Here is a 27,870-nt window from a genome sequence, read left to right on the forward strand (position 1 = left end):
CAGATGGGGCCTCACAAAGAGCAGAGAGGGACAGACACCTCCCACTCCCCGCTGGCCTCCCCGCTGCCCCCCCTCTTGTGATGGAGCCCAGGATACCATTTGCTTTACAAGCTGCAAGAGCACACTGCTGGCTCACGTTCAATTTTCCATCCACAGCTGTGCTATACGGGAATGGAGACTTTCATGGCCCAAACTGAGTGGCCCAGGACTTTCCTCAAACTGCTAGGAGTCAGAAAGAATTTCAGGTGACCAACACACACAAAAACTAGCCAGAAGAAAGACCAAAAAAATGCCACCGGTTACAGTCGCTAAGGTTTCGTTTTCTTAATCCATAATGGCGATTAAAGCTTTCCAGCTTCTGTAAAGCTTCCGCGTGTGAAACGGAAAAACCCACCTTCCACCTCTAAAGGTCGAACCGCCCTCTTTCCCCGCCGCCACGCCGAAGGCGGGAAAGAGTGGGGAGCCATGTCGCTCTGCGCGCCTATCAGTCCCGGAGTTCCACGCTGAGCATGCGCGTAAAGGCGGAAGCCGCAGGGCCGCGGGGAAGACGGTTCGGGAGGTGAGTGAGGGAGCGGCGGCGTTCCGTCCGGCGGTGGTAGCGGAAGAACGCGGTGCTTGGTGCCAGCGGGAGCCGGGGGCCAGTTGCCGTGTCCCATGCGGCCTTGGGAATCAACGGTGGAGGGTCTTGTCCGCCCGTTATCCGGCGGTCTCTTTCCCCCCCAGCAGAAAGCTGGGCCGATTAAGGTCGGCTCTTGTCACGGAGTTGGGTTTTGGTCCGCACTCTCTTACCAGGATGCTGGGAGCGTGCGGCATGCAGCGATACCACCAGGAAGCTCTAAAGAAGAACCGGGTGATGCTGGCGAGAGAGCTGGTTTTGAAAGAGTTGATGGAACACCTGATAGAGAAGGACATCATCACCACTGAGATGGTGGAAATGATACAGGTATGCCAATTAAATTCGACTGCACTGTTAGCTTTATTTCTGCCTAAGCTCAGTGTCATTCTTGGCACCGGCGGTATAGTTAAATTCTTGTATTTCTTACCCGTGTGTCAATGTGTTTGGACAACACATGCGACAGTATGGGTCTTTTTTGCAGCTTGCAGGAGAACTGGAAGCTGCTTTTGGCCATATGGGGTTTTGTCTGATTTAGTAAATTACTGCCTTATATGCTGGCCTGTAGCTATGACAGGCTGGTTTTTGTGAGCCAGGTGAGTTCTTCTCACTGGGTGATAACTTGTCTCTCTTTTTTCCATTTGTGAAAGCAGAAAAAAAAAAACCCAAAACAATTTCCCAAAGAATTCTGTGGGAATGTATAAATGAATGTGTTATAAACTAGCTGACTTTGGCACTGTGCATCTTTCACTTATAGAATTTGTATTTCATGTGTTTTTGTAAGTTGTATGATCTAAGACTATCAAATGACAAATATTTCTCACAAGCTTTTCTTACTTATTCTGAGCAGCACGTACTAGAATCATAGTTGAAAGGGGCCCTCAAGGATCGTGAAGTTCAACTTCTGTGTCCACAGAGGAACACCCAAAATTCAAATCCTATGTTTGAGTGTCCAAACAATTCTTGAACTCCAGCAACTTGGGACCATACCCCACAGCCCTGGGGAGCCTGTTTCAGGGCCCTACTACCCTCTGGTGAAGAACCTTTTCCTAAACTCCATACTGCTTATCCCTGATGCAGCTCCATGCTGTTCTCTTGGTTCCTGCTGCTGTCACCAAAGAACAAAGATCAGTGCCTGCCCCTTGTCTTCCCTTGTGTGGAGTTGTAGGCTGCCATGAGGCCTCCCCTTGGTCTCCTCTTCTCTGAAGGCTAAACAAACCAAGGGGACTCAGCCATTCCTCATACATCTTGCCCTCCAGACCCTTCACCATCTTGGCAATCCTCCTTTGGATTCTCTAATACTACTGTGTCCTTCTTGTATTATGGCACGCAGTGCTGGAGGTGAGGCCATGCAGAACAGAGTGGGACAGTCTCTTCCCTTGTCCAGCTGACAGTACTGGGCCTGATGCACCCCAGGATATGTTTCGCCTTCTGGCTGTCAGGGCACAATGCTGACACAGATTCAACTTGCCATCAGGCAGAACTTCCAGATGCTTCTCTGGAGGACTGTGCTCCAGCCTTCCATCCTGCAGTCTGTACGTAAATCTGCAATTGTCTTGTTCCAGTACTGAATCCAGCACTTGCTCTTCTTAAACTTCATGTCCAGATCTTGAGTTTGTCAAGCTCTCTCTGTAAGGCAGAGAGGTAATTGGAAAAAGTTTTGGATTGGCCATAGACTTACTGTTATGCACTGAAAATGGCGCAGGCTGGAGCAATAGGTCTTTATAGAGAAAGCAAACAGTATAAGAAATGACTGAAGGCATTCGCCTTAAGGCTAATGTAAGCACTTGATACACTATTTGTAATGTAAGATTGAGGGTCTTGTCTGAAAAACAGATTCTAAAAAATAGAATCAGAATTTTTTGGTTGATTCAAGAGCAGATGGCATAAATCTGACAGTAACAAGTTTTTGAAAGGAATTAAAAAATAACTTTTTCATGATTTTTGACTGAGTGTGTGTCGAAAGATAACATGCCAAGTCATGACAGATGCAGGCGTTCTTGTCTTAAGTATCTCCAGTCCCTACTGAAAGAGAGCAAGGATAATAAGTGTGAAAGTGGAGAGTGATGCAAGTACTAATGAAGTATGAGTGGTAAGTAGAAATATTCAGTTGCTGACCTGGAGGTAGAAGGAGAGGAAAGGGGAAAAAAATAGTAAATTTTTCTCAAAGGTAGGTTAATACCAAATACAGTAATCTGTTAGAAAATACCACTGTATCAAACAAATCTTAAACTGAGACTGAGAGGAGGGGAGTCTTCCCTTACAGATTTATCTGAGAAAAAGAAGCTGCAGCAATACATATTAATGGATAATCAACAAGAAGGAAATCAGAATTAGAATTTCCAATTAGGAAATTATAAAAGTCAGATAAATAGTACACTTTCTAAGCAAATGTGAGAGCTTAGCTGTGAATAGAAGTAGCAACCTGAGCAAGAGAACCAAGTATCTTGAACTACTGTTTCAGGATATGAAGTTGGAAATTACAGTGAAAACAGAAATGTGAAAAGGACATGAGGAATGTATTCACAAGCGAAACCAATAGTACTGTAGAATATGTGTTGTACTAGAAATGTAGAAATGAGGGGAGTGCAGAATAATACCAATAGTAATACAATAGATAAAAAGTAACATTCATTAAAATAAAAGATCCTTTAAGTCAATAAGCACGTCTACTTCTGTGAATTTGCAATAGTGTTCTTCTCTCTGGCACAAATGTAAGTAAAGGACTTAAGTACACTCTTAAGTAGACTTCTCTAGTGCTCTTAAGTATCTTTATCAGTCACATAGACAGTGAGATTGAGCGTACCCTCAGCAAGTCTGTGGATGACAGTATGTTGGATGGTGCAGTTGTCACAACAGAAGGAAGGGATGCCATCCAGAGTGGCCTGGACAAGCTTGAAAAGCCCAGACGAACTTAATGAGATTCAACAAGGCCAAGTGCAACGTATTGCACTTGAGTCAGGGAGGTCTCAGATGTGTACACAGACTTAGGGAAGAATTCATTGAGAGCAGCCCTGCAGCTAAGGACTTAAAGGGATCTAGTGGACAAAAAGTTTGATAAAAGCCAACAGCGTGCATTTGCAGCCCAGAAGGCCAGCTGTACCCTGGACTGCACCAAAAGAGAGATTGTCAGCAGTGGGAGGGAGGTGATTATCCCCTTCTGCTCTACCCTCATGAGGTCCCATCTGGATTACCGCATCCAGATTAGGAGACTTCAACACAACAAAGATGTGGAGCTGTCGGAGTGGGTCCAGAGGAGAGCTAAAGAAATGATCAGACAGGTGGAGAACCTTTTCTATGAAGAAAGGCTGAAGGAGCTGGACTTCTTCAGCTCAGAGAAGAGAAAGCTCTGGGGAGACCTCATTGTGGTCTTCCAGTACTTAAAGGGAGCTTATAAGCAGGAGGGAGACTGACTTTTTACACTGTCTGATAGTGGTAGAACAAAGGGGAATGGTTTTAAACTAAAATAAAGGAGATTTGGATTAGATATTAAGAGGATGTTTTTCACTCAGAGGGTTGTGAAGTATTGGAACAGGGTGCCCAGAGAAGCTGTGGGTGCTTCATTCATGGAGGTTTCAAGACCAGGTTGGATGGGACCCTGGGTAGCCCAATTTAGTGGGGGCTAATCCTGCCCATGGCAAGTGGGTTCAAATTAGGTAATCTTTAAAGTCCCCTCCAAACCAAGCCATTCTATGATTCTTGAAAACATATTATAATACTGACAATTTTGTAACTTAGTGGAAGTACCAGGAGAGAAATGCCCTTGTGTCTAATGATAGAGCATAGGTTTTCCTGGGTTTGTCTGAAACGTCTGAAACAGAAGTTGTCTGGTTTCTGTGTATCCCTTTCCAGCCACTCAAAGAATGAAAAAGATCTGCATAAATAATTATGTTTAAATTCAAATAACAATTGCACTAGTCGTGTGTGGGTTTTTATTGAAATTAAATGTAAAAATGTAAACAAATTGGTTCTGTAGTAGGGTACATCACTTAAACAGACTTTTGTAATCTAAATGAATTGAAATAAAACAAGGGGCCTGAGGAGATGAAGAAGGCATGGGATTTAGAATCAAAGGTTGGAAGTGACCTTAAAGACAGTCTAGTTCTAACCCTCTGTAGGGACGTCTTCCACTAGACCAGGTTGTTTGAAGCCCTATCCGGCCAGGCTTTGGACACATCCAGGAATGGGGCTGCCACAGTTTCTTTGGGCAGCCAGTTCCAGTGCCTCACTACCCTCAGAGCAAAAAATTTCTTCCTAAGTTATAATCTAAATCTCCATATTTCTGTTTTAAAACCATTGCCTCTTGTCCAAACTCTACTCCCCCTGATAAAGAGTCCCTCCCCACGTTATTCCTGTAGGTCCCCTTTAAGTAGTGGAAGGCCTCTGTAGAGTTTCCCTAGGGCCTTCTTCAAGCTGAACAAATAAACTCTCAGCTTGTCTTCATACTAGAGGTGCGCTAGCCTTCTGATCTTTGTGGCTCTCCCCCAGGCCCACACTAACAGGTCCATGTCTTTCTTATGTTGGTCTCCCCAGAGCTGAACGCAGTATTCCAGGTGGGATCTCATGAGAGTGGAGTAGAGGAGGAGAATCACCTCCCTCAGCCTGCTAGGTACATTTCTTTCAATAAAGCCCAGGGTATGATTAACTATCTGGATTGCAAACACACATTGCAAGCTTGTATTTGGTTTTTCATCCAGCAGTACACTTAAATCCTTCTTTGCAGGGCAGCTCTCAATCCAGACATTTTTCAGCCTGTATTCATGTTCAGGATTGCCTTGGCCCAGATGCAGAACCCTGCGTTTGATCTTGTTGAACTTCATGAGATTTTTGTGGGTTCGCCACTCAAGTCTGTCAAAATCTCTCTAAATGGCATCTCCTTCTCTCTAGAGAACCAACTGTACAACTCAGCTTGGTGTCATCCACAGGCTTTCTGTGGGTGCACTCAATCCCACTGTTTTTGTCACCAACAAGGATGTTAAATAGTGCCAGTCCCAGTACCATCCCCTGATGAATACAGTCTACCTGTGGGCACTTGAATGTGACTTTCCAACTAATTCCTTGACTACTAAGTGACCTATCAGTTAAATCCATGTCTCTCCAATTTAGAGACAACTCACTCTTGAGTTTGGAGAAGGTAATCCTTAAATATTATCTAGCTTTCTTGAGCCTCTCTTCCCTGAAGGGCCTTATCCTATGATTTTCTACAAAGGAAGTCCCTTAGAGACCAAAATCTTCTCTCCTGAAGTCCAGAGTTTCAAGTTTGCTGTGTAGCCTCCTCACTTTCCTAAGGATCTTGAACTTCAGCATTTCATGGTGATTGCAGCCAAGGCTGCTCTTGAACTTCATGTTCCCCACCTCCTCCTTGTTGGTGAGAACAAGGTCCAGTGTGCACCTGTCCTCCTTGGCTCCTCTATCACTTGGAGAAGGAAGTTATCATCAGTGTATCCCAGGAGGATTGCTAATGCCTTGCTGTGTTGTCCTTTCAAGTGATACCAGGATGGTGGAAGTCCCCTGTGAGGACTAGGGCTTGTGAATTTGAGACTGCTCCTGTCTGTCTGTAGAGGGCACTTGTTCTTCCTGGTCAGGTTGTTTGTAGCATCCCCCAGCTATGATATCACCTATCCCTGCCTTCCTTTTAATCCTGAGCCATAAACTTTCAGTTGGCTTCTCATCCATCCCAAGGCCAAACATCATGCACTGCATCTGGACTCTGACATAGAGAGCAACGCTCCCTCTCATCTTCCCTGCCTGTACTTCCTAAAGAGTGTGTCCTTCCGTTCTACTACTCCAGCCACAGGAGTGTGAGGTGCTAGACCAGTCCTGAAACTTATTTGTAATAATAAAGAGAAAGATGGGAATGTAGTATGTTTTAGGAAGAGGTGTTTGAGAGACAGATGAAGTGTTTGCATGGAATGTGAAGAGTAAGCAGAGAGTCCATAGTTAAACAATGGAGAAGAGTTAATAAACAGGAGCAGCTTTCTTTGATGACCAAAGAAGAGAAATTAGAAAACTGACAGGAATTTAATTAGTTCATTCTGAAAGATACTAAAGGTGACATGAGGTGTAAACTGCTGTTTTTAAAATTAAATCTGGAATCCTTCTTTAATACCTTCTTGACAGAGCATCAGATGTTCCTCCAGAGCTCCAATATAGGCCTTCAAAATTACAGATACGATAGCTAGGGCTTTGTTTTGCTTTTAAACAAGTTGAACACTTTGTACTGTACTATAACTGCAAACTAGAAGATCATGGAGATCATGGGTGGCCAATATTTTGCCTTGGCTGTATTGAGTGAAGAGGAACTGCCTTGGACCATATATAAAAGATATAGTTAATTTATGTAATTAACAAAACTTATTTATTTATTTATTAGTAAAACATTAACAAAGCAACAAAACAGAAAATTAGTAGGGTAGTTGACCTTGTTTTTGTGAAACTAATGCATCAGTGTCTGATTTGATGGCAGTGGTTGCAGTTCCTAGTGAGTTCTCAAGACGTTTATCAGAGATTTTTCTTGAAATTTTACTCTTCATCCTTGAAAATACTTGTTCACAAATGTGTACCCCCAAAAAGCAATGAATAAGGTATGATTGTGAAGTGAGAGATATTTTTGTCTTGTGAGATAGGGCTAATAAAAATCTTGTTAACAGATATGATCAAATTTTTGAGTTGAATGTCTGATTGCAACACTATATATTCCATTTGTAAATTCACAGGTAATGTATTTGTGCCAACTGAAAATAGAGTTGCAAATATATTTTAAAAATAATGATTTTTTTCTGTAATCTTGGAACCTTTTCCTTTATCAGAATTGAAAGCAGGGCTGTATATTTTTCTCTGTTCATGGTACTGTTTGATTTGTGTTCCAAACTACATATAGTTACTTGCCATAATTTGAGTTAGCACTGCAGTGTGCCCTGGTTCCCATGCCCTGGTTTCAACCCAGTCAGTGGCAGTTGCACACTGCTATTTGGCTGTTGCTGAGCAATGGATGTGCGCCTGGGGCTGGGCTGCTTGGCAGGGAAGAGCCACTGCCATGATGGCACAGGGCAGGTGGCTGCCACAGAATGAACTGATCTAGCCTGCATGCAGCCCACAGCTGCAGTTTGAACATTGCAGTTAGAGATACTTGAAGGCTTTAGGTTGATCACTACACAGTAGTGAAGATATCACTTTGATTAGGATGTTTGTCAAAGGCATAAGGTATTCTGCATATCAGATTCTGCATATATTTTCTAATTCACTAATAAGACCTATACACTGGGATTTTGACAGAAGAGTTGAAATCAGAGTTTATCGTGCAAACCTTCATGTTATATAGATTATCAAGTTCGACTGAAGATGCAAAAACAAATGTAGGATGTATTAGAAAATAAAATGGAAGATGTCTATTATATGAAAGGTTTACTTCCAAATGTTTGCTGAACATTATTTAGCATGACATAAATAACAGCAGTGGAAGTTACCTGTGGGGGTACAGCACTTTGGGTGTTTAAGGAGGGGTTCAGGAAGAAGTCAATTGAAAGCTGACTATTGTACAAACAACCTGCAGAACACAAATGTTATGAAATGTTCTTAACTTTTCAATATAACTTAATATCCAATTCTTGAGGTTAGCTTGTGTTCTTGATATTGATATTGATATTCATGATATATGCCTCAAGATCATAAACTATGAAGACATAAGATGAAGAAAATTAATCGTCTTGAGCTTGGCCTAAACTGCTGCAGGTCTGCTAAAAGGAGAAAAACAACAGGCACTTTAGAATATCAGCAGTCAATTTACCTTAATAGGTAAAATAAAATTCATTGGGCTTGCTTCAAAACGTACATGAATGCAACTGGTTATCTTCTGCAGAACGATAGAGAACTGTTACTAGGGTAGAGGGACAAGTATTTTCATACCTGAAAGGCACAGGAGGGATTAGTGTATGCATTTCTATTAAAATTATATTCAGAAAGGTGTAGTTTCTGTGAGATCTGGAAAGGGCGCTTGCATCGTCAGAAGAAATAAGATATTTACAAGAGGAGGCTAAATGAGAATGACATTTTTACTTCAGCAAATCTAGATTTTAGTAACAATTTTATTAAATAAGAAAAATGACAGGAATCTGAAGCCAAGGGACTTTGTTGATAGAAAACTAAGTGCTATTAGCCAATCATGAATGAGCATAGCTTGAAATTTCAGAATAGGTTCGTAAGCATTGGATCAAAAAGATTTGCATTCTCATTCCAAACAGTGTGATGAGACAAAAGCCAAAGTACATTTAAGAACAAACAGGATTAATTTTATAAATGGAAACATGATGGTGTGAAAATCTTCTGTAGCAGACTATATACATGTGCAACTTAAGGCTATTTTTCCCTTGTGATTGCTAAGGTAGTGTTAGTACTTTGTTCTATGCAACTCACCAACCATTTCATAGAAGAAATCTGGGATTGAAGTGGCAATTCAAAAAAAGTAAAATGAATTCCATGGGTCTTGTAAGACCTATTTTCAGTACCTAATATTTTAGTATGTGATGTTTCAGTTTTCTTAACAGGGAGGGCTTTTACAAGTTAGACTGTTTGTTTGCAAATGTCCTATGCCTGTTTTACAGAAACAAAAAATTTGATTTTTAGTTGTTTCCTTTTCTAATATAGTGCTAGGCTTCACTGGCATAAATGAAAAGCATTATACATACATGGCATCTTTTTGGAATTCACTACAGGAAATAAGTGTTTCCCATGACACTTTCCAAGGACTTTGTGTATTAGTACTTGAGACACTTAATACATTGAGCAGTAGTGAAAATGGATTCTGGACTTTGTGTGTCTGGTGAGAGTAAATGGGTACTATTCAGATAGTAACTGGAAGTAGGAGATTAGAGAGAAGAGAGTGTATTACTGTCTATGGTAATGTGTGAATTGTTGGCTTGCTGTGTAGTAATATACTCTCCCTTGAGCTGGTAAGAACAGAAGGGTGGCAGTGAAATCAACTAGAAAAAGCCATTTAAATGTGATCTAACACAGCTAAATATGGTAATGGAACATTTACATGAAGGAAAAAGATTGAGTTGTTCTGAAGCTTAACTGAAAATAAATTGCGTTGGGGTAATACTTAGAGTGTGAATTTTGTTTCTTCTTTATATCTAGGCCAAGTCCGGAAGCTTCAGCCAAAATGTGGAATTCCTTAATTTGTTGCCCAAGAGAGGCCCTGCTGCCTTTTCAGCCTTCTGTGAAGCTCTACAAGAGACCAAACAGCAGCACCTGGCGGAAACAATCTTGAAGACAGAATCCAGCTTGAGACATGGAATTGCAAGGGTATAACATTTTTTAAAAATAAAACATGGACTGCATTAGGGATTGGGTTTGGGTACATGCTTTTCATACGCTTAGAAAAAAAAATTGTTAGAAAGGAAAGGATGGCATTTAGTTGCAAGTTGAAACCTGCAGTAGCCTTAGGGTAAAAGATCAAAATGAATTTGGGATGAAGAGAAGTTTTACAGAGAAGTGGAGAATGCTTAAGGTTGGCAGGGGACCTCTGGAAGTCATCTGGTCCAACCCCTTTCTCAAGCAGGGCCATTTTGAACAGGTTTCACAGGACCATGTCCAGGCTCTTTTTTTTTATTATTTCTAAGGGTGGGAACTCTACAGCCTCTGTGGGCAACCTTTGCCAGCACTCAGTTACCCACACAATTGTGTCCAGGTGTTCAGACAAAGTCTCTTGTGTTCTCATTTGTGTGCATTACCTCTTTTCATGCGTGTGTGTTACTGAGTTATTTCTAGATCTATCTTTGGCCGAAACAGGAAGACTGCAGGCCCACTGGCCCAAAAAGGGAGATGGGAGGCAACAATCTTAGGAGGGAAGTTGATTTACTAATTATAATAGTGGAAATACAAGTTAATTGGGATTGAAGCTAATAAACCAAATAAATGAGAGAGAGAGGGTGTCCAAAACCGAAGGCCCTACTCTAATGCTGAAGGTGAGATGGCTAGGGAGCATGCATTGCTGAGACAAGCAGTAAAAGGGAGAGTAGTCTCGTGACTTGCAAGCAGTTTTTCCCTCTGAATGGAAAACAGAATCGCAGTCCTCTGGGGAAATGTAGTTGTTATTTTCTGAGAACCAGGAACCCAGAAAGGAGCTGGAGCATTAACTCTTCAACTCCCAGTGCTTTACATGATGCTATGGTGCGGAATACCACTGACAAAAATTGTAAAACTGTGACACTGGGCATCACTGAAAGGAGCGTCTCCCTTCAGTGTTTGTGCTCATTGGTAAGGTCCCCAAGATTTCTGTATTCCAGGCTAAGCAGTCCCACTGTTCTCAGCATTTTCTCGTATGAGAGGTACTCAACTATCTTAGTCATATTTGAAGCCCTTTTTTAGGCTCTTTCCAGGTTGTCACTCCCTTTTACTGGGAAGCCCTTAACTAGATACCGTACTTCAGGTGTACCCTCACTGGATCTAAATAGAAGGGAAGATTCACCTCATTTGATCTAATCTGCTGGCAAGGCTCATAATGCAGCCTGGGATACCATTTGCTTTCTTTGCCACAAAAGGCACATTGCAGGCACATGTACGATTTGATATCTACCAGGATCCCTAAGACATTTTCTTCAAAGCTGCTTTCCAGACAGTCAGCTCCCAGCAAATAAGATTATTCCTCCCCACATGCAGTATTTTGCACTTCTTGTTGAATTCCGTGATGTTTGTGGGCATTCCTACATCTAACACACTGACTTACCATCAAGAATGTAAAAGCTGCAAAAATATGTATTTTTTCTAAAATCTTTTAACTTAGTGTTCTCTGACTAGAGAGCTGCTTAGTATCTGCAGTTGTTAACATTAGATAGAAGGAAGAATTTAATAAAAATCCAGTATTCTCAGTGCACTGTAAAAGATGGGAAGTTTAGTAAACATTTTATACTAAGGAAGAAAGACTAGAATGATATTTTTGAGCAGAGTTATTACCATATTAAAATGTAGAAATTATTATACTAAAAAAAAAATGAAATCTTGAAAGCAACCAGAAAGAGGAGTTATTGAATGAAACGAGTCTTGACTAAAATTAGGAGGATGTGATACCTCATCCTAGGGTGTCCCAGCAAGGGATTTGAGTGAAGGTAGGGATGAGTAAATGAAGGAAGGAAACTGTCATTAACAGGAATTGCTGTTAATCATATCATGAACTCTTTGGTTTGGATTTAAGCCATAGTGTTGTGTTTTGCATCAAATTGTTTATAATATATAAAGAATATGCGAGGGTTGCTGTAAAAATAATTCCTCCTCTTTTATTATGGTGTCCCACACTGGCAGGGGCTGATGATGGTATGGCAGTAGAGGCTGAGCCTTCCCACCAATATTCCATTGCATTTTTTTGGTGTGCGACAGATGGAAGCAGAGTGGCAGTATGACAAAATGCTGTGAGAAGCACCGAAGAATTGAATTCCTCATTGTGGAAAAAATGGCACCCATTGACATTCATCAGCACTTGCTGAATGTTTATGGAGACCAGAACAGTAAATGTGAGCACAGTGAGACGATGGGTGGTGCATTTCAGCAACAACACAATCATAGCACTGTAAAACAGTGGGTCAGCTCCACTGGTGCAGAATTTTGGAATCACAGCATGCAAGCTCTTTTTCATCATTGGTGAAAGTGCATAGCTAGTGGTGGTGGCTGTGTTGAAAAGTAGTATTTTGTAGTTGAGAGTTTATCGAGAAGTGTTTTTGCGCTCTTTGTATCTTTTGTCATTTCCATGGAAACAAACAGGCATTACTTTTGGAGTGACCTACGTATTACAGCATGTCATGTATTGTATGTAAATATCTGTGTCATTGTCCATGATACCTACAGCCTTGTTCTATAGAGAAAAAAAATAGGTATCTTTTGCCAGTTTTTTATGGATTTATTGCATGTCTTGTACCTTGAACAGCGTTATGGATCAGATCTTCCACTTCCTCTGAGTGAATCATGTAATTCAAAGAGACCACGCTTGATTGGTGAGTCACACAGTACATCATGAGAACTTGATTATCAACTGTCTGGTTGGTTGCCTCTAATTTCCTAATGCTCTGTTATCTCAATTTCAGAAATAAGCTTGACACCACTTAGCTCATCCTAAGAATACAAACATGAAAATGAACTGACTGTATTATGATCAGATATAAGAGGCAGAATTAGTCTGGAAAATGACATTTAAGTAGCCTAGTGGAAAAGAAAACCTAGTTAGTTAGCTTTATTTATTCATGTAGGAGCTTTCATTGCTTAAATAGAATGGGCCAGCTGTAAAATTTTTGATATCCGAAGAATTTCTTCTTTGTTTAATGTGTACAATAGAGTGCAAGTGAACTAGAACTGTGGGAGGATACTGATAATTGGCAGTATTCCAACTTAATTTTTTTCTTAACAAATGATTTCAAATACGAGGCATCATCTATGTAATGTCAGCAGAAATGGATAGCTGTATCTTCCATTGAATTCAGCAAATCAACTTTACTTCAGCAGGCATTTGTGATTTAGGTTAGGAGCTGGTTGTTGGAATGAGTCTCCTTGTTAGATTTCATGTTACCTCTGATAACATCTGAACAGTACAAATTTACCTTAACCACAACTTTGGTGTTGTGCTGCTTACTACTAGGAGCTCTGTCTGATATTAAAGATCAAATGTATAGGTTTGAAATCATTTTTGATTGTTGGTTTGTTGGCTGTTGTTTTAGGTATGAAGGTTATAGGTTTTTTAGAGAGCGTGTGTTTCTCCAGCTGGGAGAAATGCTCAAAATGCTAAAAAGTATTTCAAAAGAGACCATGAACTTTTTAACTGAACTATTAACTCACTTGCTTCAGGAAAAGTGATTGAGCATCTCTTAATGTTAATTAACTGATTCTCATTCCCCTTGTCTACTGCTGACTGGACATAGGAGTTGTCCAGAGACAGATAAACAACACAAAAAGAGCACTGCACTTTACAGAAGTTAAAACTATCTAGTTTCATCACTAATGAACCAGTTGAGCATAAAATGAGATCTCCAGTTGTATCCAGTGAGAATGGAAATCTTTTATGAAAGGATAAGCACTACTCTATTTGAATGTTTCTAGTAGTAGTTCATCAGCTTAACTGGAGAATGGATGAGATACTGTGCAAAAAGACAGAAAAGCACTGCTCTAATTTTCAATATAAATTCTGTTCCTATACTCAGTAAAACTAAATTTGCTAGTCCTTAGTTAATCTACAAAAAGGTAGAATATAAAATCTGTTGCCAATTAGAAGTATATTGGAAAGGTGTATTTTTTATATTTGTTTTTTCACTGTATATGTGATGTCCTTGATCAAGCAAAATGTTCAGACATATGAGTTGTATAAGACTTGAATATGCCTTAGACCACATACTTCTGAATTTGCAAATTACTACCTTAATACAGAGGGTTTGTAGCTAGAATTTTTATTATTATTTATATTTTTCTTTTGCACAAAACCAGTGGAACATTCTTTGGACAGTGGAGATGGTCCTTCGATTCCTCCAGTGAAGCACTGCACTCCAGAATTCTATCATGATCACCAGCACTTAGTAAGTTGTTGATAGAGAAAATCTCCTTCAAAGGTGAAATATTTAGATATATCAGCTGATACACGCTACTTACAACTGAGTAAAAACACTTCATTATGGGTACATGTTAGTGTTATGGTGTGTTTATGTGTGACTGCAAATAACTGTACAATATTAGAACTATTTTTCAGCTCACAGTCACAATCATGGCTCTTTTAATTTTCTGCTGTATGAGGAAAAGTCTCCTTAGGTGCAGAAATAAGATCAGGATTCTGTGCAGTAGAGAGCAGAAGAACCTGAATTTCTAATCCTTTTATTTATCTTTGGAATTTTATATAGACAGTCATAATTATTTTTCTGTTTGTTCCATTTGTAAAGTATAGGTTGTGGTGGTGTAGGCTTAAGGAAAACAAATGTGATAGTGCAGACACATTAGTAGGATTACACTACAACTTAATTCTTAACACTTAACTCTTCTGTAACAGGCTCTCTGTTCAATAAAACTTTTTTCATGGGCTTTTTTTTTTTTTTTTTTTGCAACTGTTGGGGAGACCTAATTTGCCAACATCAGCATGAGTCTGGCTTAATTTCTTTTTATATCTGTGTCTGGTTACACCGTATTTGATATGCTTCTTCAGTATTACATTTCACTTCCAATTCACAGGGATGTTATTACCAATTTATTATTAGTTTCTTGTTGGTAGAGTGGAAGGGGCAAGGTGGTTTTGAAGACACCCTTCTTAAATTAGTTTTTTCCCTATTAACTTTTCTTGTCATCTGCACTACTTTGAAGATCGGTGATTTATTGCTGCCTGCTGCTACAGTTGCACTCACTCACAGGCTGTTTTACATCTCTTCTTGTTCCCAACCACAATTAGGAAACATAAGCTAAATTTTGCTTAATGTTTTCCTAGGGCCTTTGGTGAGTATGACCAAAACTTGTTTGGCCCTGTGGGGGTATTTGTGGAAGGCGAAAAGCATTAGCAAGAGCTAACTCACAATTTGAAATGCTTAATCTGTTTTCCTTATAAAACAGGAAATAAGGCAAGCTATTACAACATCTTATTAATATTGTAGGATCATTAGTTGTGGAAGCTTGCACAGAAACAGTTGCCTTTGAGACCTTTTGCAATATAAATATTTGCTATATTAAAAAAAAAAAAACAAAACTTATTTTACCTCTACTGTTTTTGTGCCTTCTCAAACAAGAAATCCTACATATCATTAGTAATTAAGTTGGTGTATGGGGACTGGTGTTATACACACAGACTCTATTATTTCCTTGCATAGTCTAAATATACCAATTTTAAATCTTCTTCTCAGGCATACAAACTGATATCAGAGCCCCGAGGCTTAGCACTTATTCTCAGCAATATCCATTTCAGCAGTGAAAAGGACTTGGAATATCGTTCAGGTGGAGATGTGGACTGTGCTTCCCTAGAGCTGCTTTTCAAGCATCTTGGATATCAAGTGACTGTCTTTCATGACCAAAGTGCAAAGGTAAGGGAGATACTACTACTACTTTAGAACCAATATGGCTGAGTTCATAGCTGTGATGCTTGCCAGTGTAAGCATCTGTTAAAGTGCTTCAATATCCCAGCCAGACTCCAGTGTTAGTATAAAACCTCTGTAAAGCAGCAGTTGCTGTCTCCTTTGTTAAATCCGTATATACCAACACCAATATTTGCTGTATCCCCCACCATTAACCAATATGGAAGATGTCACAGAATCATACAATCACCAAGGTTGGAAGAGACTTCCAAGATCATCAAGATCATCATCTGTCCGCCTACCACCAATATTTCTCCACTAAACCATGTTCCTTAGTACAATATCTAAACATCTCCAGGTGTGGTGACTCCACCAGCTCCCTGGTCAGCCCATTCCAGTGCCTAACTGCTCTTTCAAGAAGAAATTTTTCCTAATATCCAACCTGAACTTCCCTGGCACAACTTGAGTCCATTGCCTCTTGTCCTATTGCTAGTTTCAGGGGAGAATTTGCCCAATCCTTACTTCACCACAACCTCCTTTCCAGGAGAGAGCTGTAGGGTCTTCCCCAAGTGTTCTTCAGAGTAAACAGTCCCAGTTTCCTCAGCCACTCATCAGAAGACTTGTGCTCCAGACCCCTCACCAGCTTCATTGCTCTGTTCTGGACATGCACTTGGGCCTCGGTGTCTTTCTTGTAGTAAGGGGTCCAAAACTGAACACAGTACAACCGCACCAGAGCTTCGTACCAGGGAACGATCACTTCCCTGCTCCTGCTGGCAGCACTATTTCTGATAAAAGCTAGGATGCCTTTGGCCTTCTTAGCTATCTGGCTCGTGCTACACTGCTGGCTTGTGATTAGCTGAGCACTGACCAACACCCCCAGGCCCAATTCTCCCACACAGTCTTCCAGCCATTCTGCCCCAGGCCTCTTGGGGTTATTATGGCCAAAGTGCAGGATCTAGCACTTTGTCTTGTTGAAGTTCATCCCAATGGCGTCAGCCCAGCTATCCAGCCTGTCCAGATCACTCTGTAGGGCCTTCATATCCCCAGTCAGATCAACACTTCCTCTCAATTAGTGTCATCTGCAGCCTTACTGAGGGTGCACTCAATCCCCTCATCTAGGTCATCAATAAAGACATTAGCAGGACAGACTCCAGTACTGACCTCTGAAGAGCACCACTTGTGACCAGCGAGTCACCAGCTAGATTTAACTCCATTCACCACCTGGCCTGGCCATGCAGTCAGTTCTTCACCCAGCAAAAAGTGTACCTGTCCAAGCCGTGAGTTGCCAGCTTCTCCAGGACAAAACTGTGGGAAACTGCATCAAAAGCTTTGCTGAAGTCTAAGTAGATGATGTCAAAAGCCGTTCCCTCACCCACAAGGCAGATCACAAGATTGTAGAAGGAGATCAGGTTGATCAAGCAGGACCTGCCTTTTGTGAACCCATGCTGGCTGGACCTGATTCTCAAGCAGTCCTGCACATGCCATGTGATCTCATTCAAGATGATCTCTCTGTAACCTTCCCTGGCACCGTCAGGTTGACAGGTCTGTAGTTTCCTGGATCCTCTTTATGACCCTTCTTGTAGAGGGTAGTCACATTGGCAAGCCTCCAATCTCTGGGACCTTTCTGGTTGACCAGGAATGCTGAGAGATGATAGAAAGCAGCATGGCAATCTCAACCACCAGCTCCTTCAGCACCTTTGGGTGAATTCTATCTGGCCCCATGGGCTTGTGACAGTCCAGGTGGAGTAGCAGGTCTTTAAATGTTTCCACCTGAATTGAGGGGTTTAATACTGCTCCCCATCCCAGACTTCCTGGTCAGGGAGTAAAGTTCCCCAAATCTAATCAGTCTGACTTTTAAAGACATGTAAAGAAGGCATTGAGAACCTCAACCTTTTCCTTATTTCCAGTGGTCATGTTCACTGCCTCATCCAATAAAGGATGGAGATTGTCCTTAGCTCTCCTCTTACTGTTAATATATTTGTAAAAAAAAAAAAAGTTTTTTGTTCTCTTTTACTACGGCCAGGTTGAATTCAAGCTGGGGTTTTGTATTTCTGATTTTGTCCCTATATATCGTAACAGCTTCTTTGTACTCTTCCCTAAGCTGTCTGTCTCTTCTTCCAAAAGAGGTAGATTCTTTTTCTCCTGGAGCCTCAAAAAAAAGTTCCCTGTTCATCCACACTGGTCTTCTTCCCCACCAGCTCATCTTAGGGCATGGAGGACAGCCTGCTCCTGCATCTCTAAGACTTCTTTCTTGAGGGGTGTCAAGCCTTCCTGGGCCGTTTTATCCCTCAGGACTGAATCCCAAAGGACCCTCCCTAGCAGTGCCCTGAGTAGTTCAAAGTCCACCTTCTAGAATTCCAAGGTAGCAGTTTGCTGGCCCCCCTCCTGACTTCACCAAGCAACCATTTTGTGGTTGCTCTGCCCAAGACAGCTCCTTATCTCTACATCAGTCATCAGTCCTTTTTCTGTGAACAGTAGGTATCAGTGCAGCTAAGTCCAAGTGATTCCTGCTAAACAATGTTATACTTAAGACTGAATGATACGTAAAAAGAGTAAGGATATTTTTTTCTATATTATGGAATAGAAATCTTTTGTCCTGAGTATGTATGTAGGGTTTATTCTGTAATAGAAGAGCCATAGCTTCGGAAAACCTAAGCCGTTCAATATTTTTCCCTGGACATTAACCCATTTTCCCCATGTAATTCTGGGAAGTGTGAAATAATTTCTCTCTCTTACAGGAAATGGAGAGTGCATTGGAGAGATTTTCTAAGCTGCCAGACCATCAGGATGTGGATTCCTGTATTGTAGCTTTACTTTCCCACGGTGTAGAGGGTGGGGTTTATGGCACTGATGGCAAACTCCTACAGGTATATTTACTCTGTCCTGATGTGTTGTAGGTTACATCTTGGAAAGTGAAAATGGAAAGAGGGAAAAAAAAACAGAAAGGAATGGGGAGACTGAGGATTTACTCTTTTTAAACAAAAAGCAAAAGTAAGAGCTTGTCTAAAGAAAATGGTAGTGATAGCTATGAGAAGTCTGTAAGATAAGGGATGACATAAATATTTGTTAGATGAGAGTTGTTACTCCTTTCTCTTTTCACATGCACATATCAGGTAGAGCATGTGAACTCAAACTAACAGGAGCCCAGAGTGGGGAGGTGGAAGGATGTTTGTGATGTAATGAGTTTGGAGATAAAGGAGAAAGAGTAGTGAGGTAATAACCAAAATATGAGGAAGCAAAGGGAGTCTGGGATTGGCTAACAGAGGTCTGCTGTAAATAATATTTGGATTATTTTTTTTCTTCTCTCAGTTGCAGGAGGCTTTCAGGCTCTTTGATAATGCAAACTGCCCCAATCTCCAGAATAAGCCCAAAATGTTCTTTATTCAAGCCTGCCGGGGAGGTGAGTGCCTAAATACTAGAAGCTGTGATTTGTCATCCCATTAAGGCACATTTTACACACGTACACGCCCTCACATTCAACTTGCTGTCAACTCTCCTCTTTGCTTCTCTCAGGTGTAAGTGGGATCCATATTCACCTCCCTCTGCCCTGCTGCTGCCACTGCATCTGTTGCTCTGTAAGTGTCTTCTGTTCTGCATGAAGTGTGTGCATTGACTTGCAGACCACAGAGCACCTCAGAGACGTAAAGCTTTATATATTCATATATATTATATATGAATTATTATATATGAGTTATTTAATAGATGAGTTATATAACTCATATATTAAGACTTCCTCTTGTTATACCTGCAATAGAGGGAAAGGGGCTTATGGTGCATCGAATTATAGCACAGCATGAAGCAGTACACTAGTATTCAAGTCTTGCCTGAGTCCGTGTCTGTCCCTTGATCTTGGATATGTTGTTTCTTTTGGTGTCTCCTGAACTATCAGAGTTAGCTGCTATTTGTTCTTTGTTTTCTTTTTCTTTAATCAGTCTCCTATTTTCAACCTTTTTCACAAGCAACTATCAAACTCATTTAATTCTCATAAATTGTTATTTTTCCAATCTATGTGTTCCTATCATTTTCTTCCTAATTCTGATGTTCATTTTTTCTCCTATTATAAGTAAACACTATCTATAACAACCTGCCCTTCAGATATACAAATGACCAAATTTCTTCCTTCATATGGACTTTCACAGATAACTGTGAAACTAGGAGTACTCCAAAGACAAGTTGTGTCTTGGATAGCTTTTGGGTTTTTTTCTTTCGTGATAGAGAAGTTCTGTTTTCTAGCATGTATCCTTTTTCCCCTACTTTTCTTTTGTTCCTTACATTTGTTTCCTCTTTTTTTCCCAATTTTAGCTGGTTTATAGTTTGACCTATAACCAAGAGCATGTTTCATTCACCTGTTACCTACTCATGTTTAATCCTAACACAGCAAAAAATGTAAAGTCTACGTAAAGCATTGTGGGTGCCACAAATATTTGATCCTTTATGCATTTGGGAATACTGTAGTGTGCATCTTTACCAGTATGAATTTAATGTGTTTATATTCCTTATGTTATTGAACCTTTAAATATTCTTCAACAAATACAAACGTGCGGACTAGTAACAGCATGAAAATGAGTTTAATAAGCCTGAATTGACTGCTGACCTAATTAGGTAATAAGGTTTATCTGACTGTAATGTTACCGTAATGTGTCTGTTCAAGTTAACATCTGTGTTTGTCCTTTTCTTTCCATGACGGTTTCAGGAGGGAAAGAGTGAGAAACTTGCTATGCAGGATGCTGTAGAAGTGGGATATTAAACAGGCAAAAGACTGAGACTTGAACATCTTAAAGGGGAAAAAAAAATCTTCCTTTAACTAAATATACCTTTTTAATCTGGCTTGTAAAGCTTAATTAGTAGTTAGAACAGAATGCAAGTTATGAATCAACTTGAGCAGTCAATAAAAATGTGTACCTTTTCATACTGGTGTTCTAAGGTTAGCCATTACTACTTTTTAGATATGTATGTATTTAAAAGGCTGTATAAGTGGTGTAGACAACTTTAGGTTAGTAGTCAGCGTCTCTATGTAACCATGCAAATTAGCTGGAACCAGCCAAAGTTAAGTGCATAGGTTACTCTTTTTCACTGTTTATGTAATAAGCCTTGTCTTTTCTCTATAATTGACACGTTTTGAATTTTTTAAATCTTTAGATGTGAAGAATTTATGTGGTCTACTTCATTTCCAATGGACCTTTGGCATGGGTCTACTAAAGAATTGAAGTAGTCCACTTAAAGTCAAAGATCAAAAGCCAACAGTGACAGAAAGCGGTGGGAAAAGACAGCTTGTCAGATTTCACCATGACATAAAATGGGCTTTAAAAGCCATTTAGCATCTGTGTTTAATATAGGAGCTGATTCTACAAAGAGAAGAACTGCTGTAAATACTGACAAATGTGCAGTTAACAGTTATTAAAATTGATTGAGAAAAGAAGGTCTAGGAGCTTCAGGGAAATTCTATCGACTTGGATAGTAGTTATTGATACAAATTAGAGCTTGAATATGCTAAGTAATATCTTGACAAGGTTAATGCTTTACGTTTTTAGTTACATTGTTGACAGGGATGGTGTTTGAAGACAAATACATGAGGAAGACATCTAATTCTGAATCTTTAATCAAAAAAGCTTTGACTCGATATGCTATGACAGTCTGAATAATATACCTTGACTATAAAATTACATGCATCTTATTTGAAGTAACATACAATGTGAAGAGTAGTCTAAAGTTTTAACATGACAGAGAACTGAAAGGGTTTGGAGAAGTGTAATAAAAGGCAAAAGGCGAGAAAGAGTGGTTAAAAATGGAAAAACAATCCATTCCTACCTTTAAGAGAGGAAGAAGAAACATAATGGGAGTGCTCGTTAAATTTTGAACTCACTAAATGGAATCATAGGATACATGTGACCTGTTAGACAATAACATTCCTCCCACTGTTGCTTTCATTTCTGAGGAGAAGAACCCATCTTGTTACCTTATGAACTGTCCATCTCCTGTACATAGTTACAGTATGCAACCAATTCTGCTACCTGTTGAAGGATTAGAAATCCGAGTACATTTCTTAGGCACAACATAGCAACAGAGACCTACTGCCATCATAAAAGGAAGGCCACTGAGGTGAATACTTGGGCTTCCTAAAACCAGAATCTTGTCCATCTGTTAGGAAGTAGAATAGTAAATTTTTATCATATAGTAGAAGAATAGAAGGGCAAAATTATGTAGAAAGCCTGTAAAATAGGTTTATTTTTATTGCAACATAGCTGGACTGTCAGTGTTACTGCCACTGTTATTATTGTAGATTACAATGGAAAATCTTTATTGTTTAAACAACAAATTGAGGCTATCTAGAATCATCACGGTACATGCTATTGAATCCTGGAAAGGATGTTAAATATTCTCCAGGTACTAAACTAGATCTCCATGTACTATAGATCTCTCTCTCTAGTGTTTGGGATGAAATTATTTTTTCATTGCATGTACAATGATTTTGGTTGAAGTAAGTGGTATTGTAGTCAGAATTTTGAAGGTGAAGCATTTGGTCACTATTTTCTTGGAGTTAGACCTTAGCAACTAAAATTATAGTTCTCAACCAGCATATAGACTAGCCATGACATCATGCTGAGCACGTTCAGCAATCGCTGGTGTTTGTATTAGTTTGTGCAGAAGAGCTTTCAGATGAGTTTTTTAAAAAGCTATAAAAGCTAACAGCTTATGCAGAAACTGTCATCTTGACAACAGTTGTGGCATTGCTGACTGGAGCACAAAAGTAAGGAAAACAGTAATTCAGGATAATATTTTTTTTTCTCCCTCTCTTTATTTTTTGCTGCACTAATCACCAGACGAGACAGACCGGGGGGTGGATCAAAGAGATGGCAAAGAAAGGTCAGATTCCCCAGGCTGTGAGGAGAGTGATGCAAACAAGGAAGAAAATCTCAAGCTGCGTCTGCCTACGTGCTCTGATATGATCTGTGGATATGCGTGTTTGAAAGGTACTGGAATGAAGCACTAATTCTTAGGGTCTTAAGAGTTTCTGTGTGTCCATCTTCCCCTGGAACTTTATCATGCATACTCTTTCTTCTCAGGCACTGCAGCCATGCGTAACACCAAGCGTGGATCCTGGTATATCGAGGCACTCACCACTGTGTTTGCAGAGGACTCCCGAGACACTCATGTGGCTGACATGCTGGTGAAGGTCAGCTGTCATGCCTTTCCTTTCACACACTTGGTTTCTGAAAAGCCTTCAATTTCAAGTTGCTAGGATTAATAACTCTTTAAGCAAATGTTGTTGCTCTATTCATAGAAAAATTATTACTTCTTTCCTTGTTTAGATAGATAAATAGATATAATTAGAGATAGATGATTATGTACAGTTCCACAGTACATTAAAAGAAGTAAAAAATGTGTCAAAGGTTTATGGGCTGGTTTGGTCCGGTTCCATGACTAGCAGGGCAGAGTGATTTTACAAAATCCACACGTCTGGAAAAGGAAAATAGGGGACCCCCCCAAAAAAAAACAGCAGCAATGATCTGAGGAGAAGCAAACTAATTTACTAAATATGGTATCAGAATGCAAGATTACGCACTGTAATATAATATAATTAGAATTGAAGATGATAAATCGAATATAATGAGAGAGAGTGTCCAAAAGGTGGATAGGCCTCACCATAACACTGAGGTGAGATGCACAGTCTGGTTGAGCAGCAGGGAGGAGAGCCTGGCAAAGAAGAGAGAGGTCAGATGACCTACCAAGGCCTTATACCTGCTCCCCTTGAGCTGAAATGATAGCAACACAGCAAACAGCCTTCTGGGGAATGTAGCTATTCTTCTCTTCTGGGGCAGGTATCTGGAGCATTAACACTTTAACTCGAAGTGCACTACATGATATTATGATGTGGAATACCAATAACCAAAAACCATAAAACCATGACAAAATGCTGGGTTTCTTTGGCTCTTTCCATTGCATTTGTGTTGGCCATGTTGTGAGTTTAGGAGATTAGTCTAACTTGCCAAGCATCACTTTTCTAGTATAGAAATAGTTTATTTTTTCAGGTGGATTTGGCCTGAACTGGCTCAGTATGTAACAGCACAAGCACTTGTACTCACATAAGGGGAAAATTAAGGAAATGAGAGGAGACTGAAGACTGCAGTGTGCTCACAGTAACTAGAGCTGCGCGTTAGTTTCTTTATTCCTCCTGTAGTTTAGAAAGGCAGTATACTGGTGATTAATTAATAAGATAAACAATAATTTTTGAGTAAGAAAAGCAGTGACACTTTGTCTTCTTAACTCTTTCAATCTTTTTACTTTTTTAATCTTACATTTAGGTGAATAGACAAATCAAGCAACGAGAAGGTTATGCCCCAGGCACAGAATTCCACCGCTGCAAGGAAATGTCAGAATACTGTAGTACACTCTGTCGGGACCTGTACCTATTTCCTGGTTATGTGCCAGGAAAATAACCCTACCAGCTCCACTGGAAGAGAAATACTGCCAAAGCTGAACTGAGTATGGATGTGTACATTTCTGTTCTCACAGGCGTGACAGCAGATGCCAAGCAAGGAGTGCTATTTCATGTTTAGCCAGTCCAGTTCTTGATGTCTTTTACTAAAATAAGGTGGCAGCTCATCCTAATCTGATTCAATTCAGGGGTTAAAATACTAATATCTGATTTATTTCGTATGTATGGATATCGGTGAAAAGAGATCAGCACTATAACTGATAGTGAAAATTGAGAATATCCTTTGGAAAGAGGCATAAGGACATTTCTTAGAAATGTGAATGTGAAAAGAGAAATAGACTGTCTATACAAATTTTGGAAGAGATAAGCCTTTCTGAGAGGCAAATGATTCATAAAATGCTACTTATTTTATGCTTTTATTTTTTTTAACTTCTTCTTGCCCAGTTCTTCATGCATGTCAGATCCTGTGCACAGTGAAGGAGAATCCTGCTCTATAAAACAGGATATTGTTTTAAGTAGTTGACATTTACAGTCCATCTTGATCACCTGAAGTCTATTTTTGTGCATTTTTTTCTGTAGCCAAGTTATCAAGGGAGCTGCAAGACATCCCAGATTATCAGAAAAACAAATGGAAATTCAGTGTTTCTCGCAGAGATCAATGACGTCATTTAAATGCACCTGAAACAGTTTTGAATCAGGAAATTCTGGATTAGCTCCCCTTAGTCTAGGAGTGAACAACTGTACAGAACATTATTTTTGATATTTGTTTGCTGTAGTATCTGTGTGTCAGAACAGGCACAGTATTCAGACACTTCACCAACTTTTCAAGAGTCTATAAATTGTACTGTATGACTGAAATCCTGCAACCCTGTAGAAAGGGCTCCTATATCTTCTGTTTAAGGAAAATATTCAAGACAGTTCTTTATAGACCAAGCATGCTGCTTGGATTATTTTTCACTGGCAGTCTGTTTCTCTTTCATTTAAAAGAGAAGAGTTTCACGTTATTACTCTGATATGTGGTGAGTTTTCTTTCTTCAGCCATGATCACTTAAAGCTGTCTGTTCAGCTAATTTTGTTTGCCAAAGGTCATTTTGACTGATCTATCAGTAATGTTGTGGCATAAGCCATCACTTTGTTGGAAAGTTCACATGCATTCTCTTCATACTTAGCTCTTCCAAGTTGCAGTTACTCCCATGCGATGTGGCGCGGGGAGATGGGCATTGTTCTCTTCTGTGGTAGCCTAAGTTCTGATATGCTAGATTGTGTATGGGCTATCGTCTGTATACTGGAGTTCCTGTCTTCATTCTACAGCAATAAGGCAGCATAGTACTCTTAATGTGTAAGTGCGTTTGTTTTTTTTATCTTTCTTCCAGGATAGAATTATGAATAGGAAGCACAAAGGGATGTGGAGGGAGGCTGGAAAACTAGGTATGTGCTTTTCTATTGTTCTGCACAGGAAAATTAAGGCTGTGTTTTCTCCAGCTGACAAAGGCGCAACATTAAAATACATCTTGCACTTATCTAACACACAGCATGCGATAAATAAAACAAAAAACATTCCTGCCAATTGTTGCCTTACCCTGAAGAAACCACTGTTGAGGTTGTTGCACCTCCCTGGAGTACAAACACTTCCTACCCCAGTGCTCCCTCTTTGAAATGGTGCAATATTTTACAGGTGTGTAGATTGATGAAGTAGACTGCTCTGAAAGATCAGATTTCAGTAGGATTGCATCAACTTGCATTATCACTGCCACTTTGGTATTTACTTTTTATATACTTGTATTTTACTGCCTGGAGGTGTCAAAATAAAGAATTCTTGTTTGATTAATCTGTGCAGTATCATCCATTTGGAGGATTATACATCTGTGTAGAAATAGAACTTCTATAAGGAGAATTCTGCATAATTTCTGAAGGTAATAGCTCCCTGAGGCACTTTTGAACTCTTGGGCAGAATCCTGCTGCTTGCTAGCTGGAACTCGTATGGGCTGCTTGTGGGGGGAAGGACCCAGAAAGGAGATGAAGATACAACAAGGAAAGATGATGAAAGTGGGGGAAGATGAGGGGGATCAGATTGCTACAGGGAAACTATCATGAGAGACCTTGACGTGTTGTGTCCAAGACAGGTTACTACAAGCAGCTGTGCAGCTGGCCCACCTTTAGAAATCAGCAGTGAGTTCACTTCTGGGAGTTGAGACCAAGGTAATGTACCTATGGTGATGCAGGGTGGAAGCCAGTGAGTGTGTGAAATAAGAAAATAAAAGTTCTGTTCTCATTACTTCCAGAATAAATCCCAGTATTCAGATCCACTAGGAGCTGTTTTTTACTCTCAGCTGTGACATCTCTTTTCATGAAAAAAAGTATACTGGTTTTTCAATAGTACCTAGTGCTGGTACAAGAATTCTAGCAGTGTTCAGTAGAAAACCTATCTGTGCTGAAACTGTTACTAGTAATATAAAAGACGTTTGTATTTTTAGATAAGTAAATTTAAGCTACTGACACAGTTTAATTAATGCCTTTAATAGTGGGATTAGCAAGAAAATTTTGTGTTGTTCATATTTTGGCTCAAAACCAAAAGAATAAGGTCAAAAACGTTTTTTGTTTTGTTGAAAGGGGTGTGAAAACAGTGAACGAGATATTCACAAGATGTAGTTACAAATCTGAGTTACATAACAACCATTTTAATTAGTGGAGCAATTCATTATAGGAATACAATTGTAGTAACTGTGAAGTGTTTTTGTTTCCATTTGCTCTTATATAAAAAATGATAGATACTCAGAGTCTGACTGTAAAAATAATTATTGATCTCTTCTTCAAAATTAGGATGTACAGAATAGTCTTTTAAAAAAGCATAATTCTCAAAACATCAAAAGACTTGGATGAAAATCTGTAGAACAGTTTGTAAAATAAAATACGTACCAGGTCGAGATTCCTAACATACATTGTCTGTGTTGCACAGGGCAACAGGCTCATACCCTGAAGACAGGTAAAAAACATTCTCTGTATCATATCACTAAATTACTAAATTGAAATACAAGCAAAAGAAAATATTGTTATGTAATTGATCATCTTCATTACAAAGTAATGATGTCATCAGAGTTTACATACAGAAAGTGTCATTCTTTAAAGGGAAAAGAATGAAGTTATAAATCATCAAGTTCCAGGATTAGTCTTGGAGAAGCTAACTTTCACTAGGAACAAGGACTGGATCATACACAATGTTATTTGGCCTACCATTGCTGCTATTGCCAGTTTTACTCAAAGAATTTTTTCTAACATCACAATGAAGTCAGAGAGTTTTTTCATCCTGTACCTAGTTTCAATATTATCAGGCCTCATAAAGTGTGAAGTAGAGACAGTAAAGTTCCCTTTTGTCTTTGTGGCTGGTAAGGATTGAAGAAAGCAGTACAAGGGCTTGCATGCCCTTTCTAGATTCGTGATGACATTCAAGAATCCCTCAAATACCAACATGAAATCCCCTGTATGTCCAGTACTGCAGCCCAGTATTAGAATTTCCATGAAAAGCTTAACAGATAGCAGAGGTAAAGAAGCAGCAGGTGTCTGTGGAAAGAGCAGCAACCTGTTGTTTTGAGCTTAAGTGGGGAGGTTTTGGCAATTGGGTGGGAGAGGTGGCCTCTGTGAGCAGTGAATTTTAGAATGAAAATGGAGAAGAGAATTTGAATAGTTGAAATGATACTAAGTGCTGGTAATGTCAATGAATGACAATTCTTGGAGGTAGGAATACTGGGAGGAAGATGGTTTATTTGTGGTGAGATACTGTGGCCCAGAAGTCAGCAACAATG

General features: G+C 39.8%; 2 protein-coding genes across 4 annotated transcripts in view; one reads left to right on the forward strand and one right to left on the reverse strand.

The window, feature by feature from the left end:
- The window catches only part of LOC122177272 (rap1 GTPase-activating protein 1-like), a 57,696-nt gene extending 57,180 nt beyond the window's left edge, over positions 1-516 (reverse strand). For both annotated transcript variants that reach the window (XM_042866482.1, XM_042866483.1), the window contains exon 1: positions 395-516. The gene's annotated coding sequence lies outside the window, so the exon portion shown is untranslated. The remainder of the gene's footprint in view (positions 1-394) is intronic.
- Positions 503-25,904, forward strand: CASP2 (caspase 2). 2 transcript variants are annotated; one of them, XM_042866484.1, is made up of 11 exons: positions 504-559; positions 793-943; positions 9,749-9,916; positions 12,531-12,597; positions 14,075-14,163; positions 15,466-15,642; positions 18,372-18,500; positions 18,943-19,033; positions 22,455-22,604; positions 22,698-22,807; positions 23,937-25,904. In XM_042866484.1, exons 1-11 carry the CDS (start codon positions 510-512, stop codon positions 24,069-24,071), a joined length of 1,317 nt encoding a protein of 438 aa, XP_042722418.1. In that variant the 5' UTR covers positions 504-509; the 3' UTR covers positions 24,072-25,904. The 2 variants fall into 2 exon arrangements, with proteins under 2 accessions (XP_042722419.1, XP_042722418.1); XM_042866485.1 differs by lacking the exons at positions 22,455-22,604; positions 22,698-22,807; positions 23,937-25,904 and adding an exon at positions 19,147-19,252 and having other exon boundaries at positions 503-559.
- Positions 25,905-27,870: the final 1,966 nt, after the last annotated feature.

This window comes from Lagopus leucura, unplaced genomic scaffold (genome assembly GCF_019238085.1).
Source record: "Lagopus leucura isolate 7727_CA_CO unplaced genomic scaffold, USGS_WTPT01 Super-Scaffold_100001, whole genome shotgun sequence".
Lineage (NCBI taxonomy): Eukaryota > Metazoa > Chordata > Aves > Galliformes > Phasianidae > Lagopus > Lagopus leucura.

What these genes read in the sequence shown, in the direction of transcription:
- CASP2 (XM_042866484.1), top strand. Translation starts at nt 510, where the DNA reads ATGCGCGTAAAGGCGGAAGCCGCAGGGCCGCGGGGAAGACGGTTCGGG. An exon ending in TGAGACATGGAATTGCAAGG is followed by an intron (nt 9,917 to 12,530) that starts GTATAACATTTT and finishes TACCTTGAACAG; the next exon opens with CGTTATGGATCAGATCTTCC. An exon ending in AAAGAGACCACGCTTGATTG is followed by an intron (nt 12,598 to 14,074) that starts GTGAGTCACACA and finishes GCACAAAACCAG; the next exon opens with TGGAACATTCTTTGGACAGT.